At 44.0% G+C, this 10,000-nt stretch overlaps 1 protein-coding gene across 6 annotated transcripts in view; it reads right to left on the bottom strand.

Moving 5' to 3' along the window:
• Positions 1-10,000, bottom strand: part of nlgn2a (neuroligin 2a) — a 114,344-nt gene that overhangs the window by 54,351 nt on the left and 49,993 nt on the right. For 2 of the 6 annotated variants that reach the window (XM_076288571.1, XM_076288569.1), the window contains one exon: positions 4,098-4,247. In XM_076288571.1, coding sequence (XP_076144686.1) covers positions 4,098-4,247 — 150 coding nt within the window. Of the gene's footprint in view, positions 1-4,097; positions 4,257-9,375; positions 9,453-9,572; positions 9,597-10,000 lie in introns of all 6 variants that reach the window. The other 4 variants (XM_076288574.1, XM_076288572.1, XM_076288573.1 and 1 more) reach the window with 4 other exon arrangements.

Genomic DNA, 10,000 nt, shown 5'->3' with positions numbered 1-10,000 from the left:
GCAAATAGCTTCAAATTAACTTAGGTTAAGTATATAGTGCAGATATTGGGACAATACTAACCATCGGAAAGTGGACACAACTCAAGTAAGCGCTTATTGCACACTAGCAGTGTCTAGAGGCTGTGTCTCAAACTGCCTACTTGCACACTTCAAATAGCAAATAGCAGTGCACACTAGCAGTGTACTGAGCAGTGGAAGTATGCGATTTGAGACACAGCCCAGGAGTGATACTCGAGGATTTGCCGGGCCTTTAGTGGGTCCTTTGAAATTGTTGGAGCATAAAAAAAATGCCTGACTTTGTAGCAGCTTTTCTGAAAAAACATTGCGACGGGTTGATGATGGTTGCAGTGTTTTTAGACACTTGTTGCAATGAAATTAGTGAAATGACAGAATGAAGCTAGGGAAACAAGTGAAAACTGCAAAAACTGTGAATTTGTGGGTAACTGATCTAGTGAGACCAAAATCACACTGTTCTGAGTTATAAGTTCTAAGAACAAAACAAAAACAAAAAAATGCTTCATTTATATAAGAGGTTGCAGCCTGATAGAGAGAGTAGGTGCTCATGGGAAGTGAGTATGAATATCAATATAATAGGGGATAAAGGGGGCCATGTTGAGGTCGTTTTGTTTTGTTATAAAAGTTTCCTGTTGCCTGTTACTTGTCCTTGTCCTTGAGGAAACGAGCAGTAAAGCTTTTACTCATAGACTGTAGAACGCTTTTACTCGTAGACTGTAGAACGCTTTTACTCATAGACTGTAGAACGCTTTTACTCATAGACTGTAGAACGCTTTAACTCATAGACTGTAGAACGCTTTAACTCATAGACTGTAGAACGCTTTTACTCATAGACTGTAGAACGCTTTTACTCATAGACTGTAGAACGCTTTTACTCATAGACTGTAGAACGCTTTAACTCGTAGACTGTAGAACGCTTTTACTCATAGACTGTAGAACGCTTTTACTCATAGACTGTAGAACGCTTTAACTCATAGACTGTAGAACGCTTTAACTCGTAGACTGTAGAACGCTTTAACTCGTAGACTGTAGAACGCTTTTACTCGTAGACTATGGGTCTGTTCGAAACGGCAGACAGCTCCCTGCTGCCTCCCTCCCTACATAGAGAGCTGTCTCACTAGACATGACTTTGGATTAAATGCATCTTTCAAAAATGAGCGGAGCACTCTAGAATCTTTGGTTAATACTACGGTATGACGTTAGCAAAAGCCAGACGTTAAACTAAATTAGCTTATTATACGGCTCTTCACAATGCTAGTAGAACACTCCATTGACTTGAATGGGATTTCCCAACGTTCTACGGTAAAATAAATTCATGTAATTACCGCTGCAAACATATAATTACAGCTGTCAATGGCAACGGGTTTTGTGCTTCTGATACTTCTATACATATCCCTTACTTAGATATATCAGCCCAGACACTAATAATGGTTACAACAATGATATAATCAGATAGTAAATTGTTTATTTCTCATCTCAAATCTACAAATCTAATAAGATTTTCATTGCCTCCGTTTCCGTTCCGTTTCGAACAGACCCTACTGTATATAGAATGCTTTTACTCATAGACAATGTATATAGAAAGCTTTTACTCATAGACTATATATATATAGAACGCTTTTACTCATAGACTATATATATATAGATATGGGTATATTTATAGAACGCTTTTACTCATAGACTCTATATATAGATATGTATATATGTTTGATCGCCGATTGTCCATCATCGTTCGTCATATTAGAAATGGTCAATACTCAATTGGGCAGTCAACTGATACTCCCTTGACTGACTGACGATATGCATGCCATTCGTTTAGTGTAAAGTATTCTACGTGTCGGACTGATTCAGTACAGGATAACATGTGATTACATCTGTAACATATAGGATCTACTATCTGGATCATCAGATGCTGCCATGCTGTGTTTGTTGTTGTTTTTGTTGTTATGGTTTATTGTTCATTTATTTGCCCACCTGAGGAGTCGTAGGTGACATTCTGTCATCTGTGGCAGGCGCCGGGCTAGAGCCATAACTCAGCAGTGCACACACTACATCTTTCACTCAGGAGGCGCGCGCGCACGCACACACACACACACACACACACACACACACGCACACACACACTCACAGATGAATGGGGGAGTGGAAATGTGTGTGTGTGTAAATATATAAATCAAAAACACATGTATTCACTCCATAAATATGAGTGAATACAGACACAAAATTGTAAGGACATACGTACATTTACACACCAATAACACACAAACACACAGACACACACACACACACACACACACACACACACACACACACACACACACACACACACACACACACACACACACACACACACACTATCTGATGTTGTATACCGACAACATTTAGAGTGTGCTCCTGTGTATTTGTGTGTCAGAGTGAGGGGTAAGCATGTGTGAAGGTGTGTGTGTGTGTGTGTGTGTTGGGTAATAAACCAGATGAAATTACACTGGAGGTGTGTGGTGGTGTGTGGAGCCACGTGTCATATTTCATGGGCGGCCTGCCTGCGGCCCGCCTAGTAAAGGCCCTCTGGACACATCGATGACATATGGGCGCCATATATATACGCTTGTGGACGAGAAGGGAAGGGCAGGAGATTTACGACACAATATAGCGTGTGTCTCTCTCTCATACCCTCAAACACACACACACACACACATATGCTCGCACGTATGCATTCAAGCATACAGTACACAGGCAAACATATACCTTCTCCAGGCTTGCTTATGCTGAGAAAGTTCACATCACCTCCCCAAGAACAAGCAGTGACACTATTGGTCTGGGAAAAAAACATAAGAAGCCAGCATAGATACACACACACACACACACACACTCACACACATTATTGAAAACCTGAATACACACACACACACACACACACACACACACACACACACACACACACAGACACACACACACACACAGGTTATGGAACCTGCAGACACTGCATTGAGAGCGCTGTAATTGCTCCCTGTCTTTGCACAAGTCTCCAGGACGACTCTCTGCTGGAGAACCCTTCTCTGCTCTGTCTTCCTGCAGAACGGCCGACTCCCTCTAAGTGTGTGTGTGTGTGTGTGTGTGTGTGTGTGTGAATCAAATTGCATTGGATAGCACTTATGCATGGATAGCCACAAAGGAGAAAGCTTTAAACTCTAAACCAATTACTGTCTCAATCCAGTAGAGTGTGTGTGTGTGTGTGTGTGTGTGTGTGTGTGTGTGTGTGTGTGTGTGTGTGTGTGTGTGTGTGTGTGTGTGTGTGTGTGTGTGTGTGTGTGTGTGTGTGTGTGTGTGTGTGTGTGTGTGTGTGTATGTGCGTCTGTGTTTTCATATGTGTGTGTATGCATGTTTGTGCATGTGTGTCTGTGTGTGTGTATGTGTGTCTGTCTGTCTGTGTGTGTTTGTAACCAGCAAATAGCAGAAGGCAATGCAGGCCTCAACACCCCCCCCCCCCCCCCACACACACACACACACACACACGTTGTGCAGTGTTCTGGGCTGCTCGAAATGACTTCATCTGAATGCTGTTTTCCCTAATATAATAAAGAACAAATCTGACGGGTCCACTCAACTCACTCCCTCCCTCCCTCCCTTCCTTCTCTCTCCATCTACCTCTCTTTCTGTCTCCAAACACCCCTTCTCTCTCTCTCTCTCTCTCTCTCTCTCTCTCTCTCTCTCTCTCTGTCTCCCTGCCTGCGCTCTTAGGGTGAAAAATGGAAAAGTAAATCATTCCCTCCTCGGCCCTGTGCTGGGGCGACAGGCAAGTGGCTGACTTGCGTGGCTGGACGTTGCGCCAATTGTTCTCCAATTTATCGAGTACTCCCAAAAAAAGAAAAAAAAAAGAGAAATAAAACCAATAAAAAAGTCATTTGAAAAGGGGCGTTTATGACTTTTTGCTATTCCCTGAACATTCCTCAGACACTGCCCAAAATACATCTTTGAGTCCAACCGAGAGGGAAGCTCACTGGTTGATCTCTTCAGAGCTCAACCAATCAGAGGGGAGGGTGATGCAAGAGGCCAATCAGAATCCCCTGAGCAGGGTGACTTACCGAGCACGCCCAGACGGTAGTTCATGGTCACCACGATGACGTTGCCATAGGCGGCGAGGACGCTGGCGTCAAACATGTTTCCGGTGCCTTCCATGTAGGAACCGCCGTGGATGAAGAGCATGACCGGCTTCTTCCGGCGGTCGCGGATGTCTGAGGTAAAACACACACACACACACACACACACAAAAAACAGAGGAGAAGTTACACACACATTTTGAACACACACTACACACTCAAGTCAAACTATAACATTGTTCAGTGCATATAATCTACAAGGACGTAGTTACTTTGGACAAAGCTATATCCTTTTCTCAGTACTCGCGACCTTGACAACTCAACAAACGACTTTCAAAGTGCCCACACTAGTGAGGAAACTGAAAGCCCTATTCTACAGGCCGAGAGAGAGAGAGAGAGCTGCTGCAGCTCATTGTTATGTTTCTCAGAGTTTGCGGTTGCTGTCTTGGGGATGCAAGACTCTCCTTCACTCACTCCCAAGCAATCTATCCATCTCACTGACAGAGCTGACTCTCTCCAGGCCCACCTGTCTCTCTCTCTCTCTCTCTCTCTCTCTTTCTTTCTTTTCCTCCCTCTCCCTCACTCTCTTTCTATATATATACACCATACTATACTTTAGAAACGGAGCCAAGGTAACAAGGTGATACACCAGGCGTAGACTGAGCAGTTAGCCACACAAGTACATTATTCTGCACGAGGGCTCGAGGATAAGTGCATAAGTTTAATACTTCCACTGAAACCAATTTGGACAGTCCGCCTACAGAGACTGCATCGATGGCTTACTGAAGTTCAAGTTCAGTCTTCCTAACTGTTCAGCAAAACATCACATTCATCAAAATCAACTCTTGCCCCTGAACCAGACTGGCAAGAGAGTTTATGTTCCGAAGAAAGTATTTCAATAAGTGCAGAGCAAGGCGTCGGTGTGAGTCAGACCTACCACCTTCATTATACAACGATTTCACTCTAACAGCCGAAACATGTCTATAATGACAGCTAGCATTTACACATAGCCGATCCACACATTTTTATCCCTAATGGATGGCAATCTTCACTAATAAGTGTGGCACTTGCACTTGACCACTTGTAAGAAAATGACGAACGTAGTGCTCGGACTATTTCAACGGATCAATCAGGTGTGACAGGTAAGATGTATGAGATATGGGACGAATCAATCCTGTCAGCGGCCATATTTACTCCTGTTCCACAGCGCAGGCAAACAGCCGCATGATTAAGCTATCAATCAAACCAACCATCAAACTAAAACACACACAGACATATATAACGTACAGTGTATATATATATATATATATACACAGATATGTGTGTGTGTGTGTGTGTGTGTGTGTGTGTGTGTGTGTGTGTGTGTGTGTGTGAGAAGTAATAAAGTTTAATGAGAGACAGAGAAGTGAGGTTTGGAGTGCGAAGACTGAAGTTGAAAAATGAGCACCATCGTTATTAGCCAGCACTGCTATGATAAAGAAGAGTGATTAGAACGAAGGCTGCCCAATCATCCTGAAGGTGTTTGGCGTGTGTGTGTGTGTGTGTGTGTGTGTGTGTGTGTGTGTGTGTGTGTGTGTGTGTGTGTGTGCATATGTGTGTATTACAATAAAGGAGTGTGATTAGCACAAAGGCTGCCTAATCATCCTGAAGATGTGTGTATGTGTGTGTGTGTGTGTGTGTGTGTGTGTGTGTGTGTTACAAGAAAAGAGTGTGATTAGCACAAAGGCTGCCAAATCATCCTGAAGGTGTGTGTGTGTGTGTGTGTGTGTGTAAGGGGGGTGCTTAGTATGTCTGTATATATATATATATATATATATATATGTGTGTGTGTGTGTGTGTGTGTGTGTGTGCAGGTACGTGTGTGCCCTACACAGAGCCTCTGGGTAATTAATATGAGAGGGTGGCAGATCAGAAGGTTGACATAAATAACGGCTATAGCATCTGTTTACTCTATGATCCACAGCAGAGGGGAGAGAGAAAGTGAAAGAGGAGAGAGAGAGATGGAGAGAGAAAGAAAGAGGAGAGAGAGAGATGGAGAGAGAGAAAGATGAAGGAAGAGAGAACGAGAGGAAGACTGAGAGCTAAGAGCAGAAGCGAGAAGGAGGGATGAGAAAAGAGAGAATGGAAGAAAAGAAGATGGAGAGGAAAGATTCTGAGCTTCTGCCAAGGTGTCAAAGTGAATATCAAGAAAATGACGAGTGATATTTAGCACGTCATGAAGACAGACACACACAACCACACAAGCCCCCTATTCAGGCAGATATACATATAACATGCATTGCATGTACACAACAAAAAGACCAACACATACACACACACCTATACAAACACACACACCAAAATGCAAACACAAAAGACAAACACAAAAACAAAAAGACCCTACACACCTACATACACACACACACACACACACACTCATACACAAAAACACACACACGTAAACTCTCACACCCACACACACCCACACACACACACACAAATGTGCGCGCGCGTTCATGGACACAAGTGCTGTCACACAGATGCAGAGGCAGCTGCAACGGTGCGTCACCATGGCAACTGCTTCAATTTGATTTCCCCCTTCACCTTCCCTGTCTCCCTCTCACTGTCTCCCTCTCTGCGTCTCTGTCTGTCTCTCTGTCTCCCCTCTATTTTTTCTATCCTTATTCAATCTCTCTTTCTGTATTTTTCTCTCCTCCTTTCATTTCTCTCTCTCTCTCTCTGTCTGTTCCTTTCTCTCTCTGTCTTCTCCTCTCTTTTTTGTTTGTTTCTCTCACTCGTCCTATGTTTGTCTTTCTCTGTCTCACTCTCTTTCACTTTGTCACATTTTCTTTCTTGTCCTCTCTTTATCATTTCCCTCTATCCTTTCTTCTATTTTCTATCCCTCTTTATTGATTCTTTACCTTTTCCTCTCTTTCTGTCTCTCTCACCTGTCTCCTCCTCTTTCTCTCTCATTTGTCTCTGTGTCTCTCTCTCTTCTTTTCCCCTCTTCTGTTTGCCTCCGACATCCCTCCATCTTGCTCACTCCTTTCTCTCTCTCTCTCTCTCCCTCTCTCTCCTTACTTTCTATTTCTTTCACAAACACTCTGTTCCTTCCTTTCTTTCTGTCTCCTTCTCTCTCTCTCTCCGTCTCTCACTCTCCATTCCATTCCATCACATAGGCTCACCCTCCTTGACTGTTGCCATGGAGACTCATTGCACAGACACATTTCTAACCCCTTGACACCCTTTTGCCTCATCCATACCTGACATGCGCACTAATGCATTCGTGTGCGTATACACACACACGCACACACACACACACACACGTGCGCGCGCACACACACACACACACACACACACACACACACACACACACACACACACACACACACACACACACACACACACACACACACACACAGCTTCACAGAAGCAATAGCACAGTCAACAGAAGATGGTTTGCTTCACATCTTTCAGACAGACAACAAAGGTAGAATATATATATACACAGTATATATATATTTTATATATTTTTTTTTATGTGTGTGTGTGTGTTTGTGTGTGTGTGTGTGTGTGTGAGCGTGCGTGAGTGTGTGGGTGGGTGTGTGTGGGTTTGTGCTTGAGTGTGTGAATGTGTGTGCGCATTAGAGAGACATAAAATCGAGGAGAAAAGATGTCTGTCAATGTCTTTTTGTAGAGAAACCCCTTTTTCAGGAAAGTTTAAGTGTAAGAACTTTTCCCAAACTCTGCATTTCTTTCTAGTATTTATGAGCCTAGAACTTTTCTCCCAAGAAGTAGTCCACCGCGTTACCATTGTTTACGGCAACACATAAATCATTTAGGATCCTTTAACGAACATAATTCTTTAAGTTCAGGAGCTCTTGTTATTAACAAACCCCTAATTTTAGTAAAAAACCTAGATAATAGTAATACATTGAGCAATGTTGTTTTATTAATGTTCATTTAAGTCGTCTGAAAGAAGTATAATGTAAAACACGACCACAGTGGGCCTGGGTAATGAGTTTAATGAGAAATAATGACACCTGCAGCGGCTCAGATGGGTGTGCAGGCACTCTGGGACCTGGGTGGCCAGGGAATGATGAATGTGTGTGTGTGTGTGTGTGTGTGTGTGTGTGTGTGTGTGTGTGTGTGTGTGTGTGTGTGTGTGTGTGTGTGTCTCTGTCTGTCTGTCTGTCTGTCTGTCTAGGAGTGTATGTGGGAGACTTTGTGTGTAGGAGAGTTTGAGTGTTGAGTGTGTGTATGTGTGTGTGTGTGTGTGTGTGTGTGTAAGTAAATGCAAGTAGGTGGTATGTGTGTGTGTGTGTGTGTGTGTGTGTGTGTGTGTGTGCGCGTGCGTGTAGTCTTTTTAAAGCTTTGTTTGCACTGCTCAACATTTCCATGATGCATACACAAACACTGTATTTTCTCAAGTCTGAGCTGCTGTTGAGACGTGTGAATTCAGATCAGACTGAGGGGACTGCAGTCACTCAGAGCCTCTGTCCACTCTGTGTGTGTGTGTGTGTGTGTGTATGTGTGTGTGTGGCTTTTGTGGTACGGAAACGCCAATACTATAACAGCCAGGTAGCTCTCAAAACGCAATCGACCATTACTGACATCTACTGGCATCTCAAACACACACACCACACACACACCCACACACACACACACAATCAAGTATCAGTGGAACAGTGGTATTGCTTTCAATCTCCTCCAGTAGATACATATGGGAAGACCTACACCCAAACACACACACACACACACACACACACACAGACACCCACCCCCCCTTACCTGTGACGCAGAACAACAGTGACATGGGAGCCCACTGTGGGAGCCCCACTATTGACCTGAGGAACTGAGCCCCATGGATCCCTATCAGGCCAGATCAATCTATTACTCTAACTGACAGATGACTCCGTCTCCAGGGGAACAGACCAGACCAGCCCAGTCTCTGTCTCTCTCTTTCACACACACACACACACACACACACACACACACACACACAGACACTCTTTTTCTCTCTCTCTCTCTCTCTCTCTCTCTCTCTCTCTCTCTCTCACACACACACACACACACACACACACACACAAACTATCTCTCTCTCACACACACACACATACAAACACTCTCTCTCTCACACTTTTTCTCTGTCTCTCTTTTTTAATTTATCCTGTGCTATCTTCTTTCATCCTCTCTCCCCTGCTCCATTTCTCTCTCCCTCCCCCACTCTATTCCATCTTCCATCTCTTTTCCTCTGTGTTCCTTCCTTCGTCCTTTTCTTCACTCGATTGTCCCTTACTTTCATTTCATCATTTTCCACTCTTTCATCTGAATCCCTCTCTTCCCCTTCTCTCTCTCTCCCTTTCTCTCTCACTCTACTCATGTCCCTTTCTCTTGCTCTCATTTCATCTCTCTCTCTCTTCCTCCCTCTCTTCTCTCTCTCTCCCTCCCTTACACCTGTTCATCCAGCTCCCCCTGCATTCTCTGTCCCCAGAGCTGGATGAACTTGGCAAACAAACTGAGAGGAGACAGGGAGGGAGAGAGAGAGAGAGAGAGAGAGAGAGCGAAGGATAGAGAGAGCGAGGGAGAGAGAGAGAGAGAGAGACAGAGCGAGGGAGAGAGAGACATGAGAGGAGGAGAGCGAGAGAGTGAAACAGACTTGAGAGGAGAGGTGAGACAGGGAGGGAGAGAGAGAGAGAGAGAGAGAGAGTGAGGGAGAGAGAGAGACAGAGCTAGGGAGAGAGAGACATGAGAGGAGGAGAGCGAGAGAGAGAAACAGACTTAAGAGAAGAGGTGAAAAGGGAAGGAGGGAGAGGGAGAGAGAGATACATTTTGAGAGAGGACTGTACTTGACTATCAATAATAATTGACACAGGATTTTGATAGTTGTTTTTGATTATTGCATTAGC

This window comes from Alosa pseudoharengus, unplaced genomic scaffold, assembly GCF_046254945.1.
Source record: "Alosa pseudoharengus isolate Yale_2024_CS ecotype anadromous, Long Island Sound unplaced genomic scaffold, YU_APseudo_1.1 YU_APseudo_1.1_scf_17, whole genome shotgun sequence".
NCBI lineage: Eukaryota > Metazoa > Chordata > Actinopteri > Clupeiformes > Clupeidae > Alosa > Alosa pseudoharengus.
The sequence above is the reverse complement of the archived record's forward strand: the minus strand, read 5'-3'. Positions and strand labels throughout refer to the sequence as shown.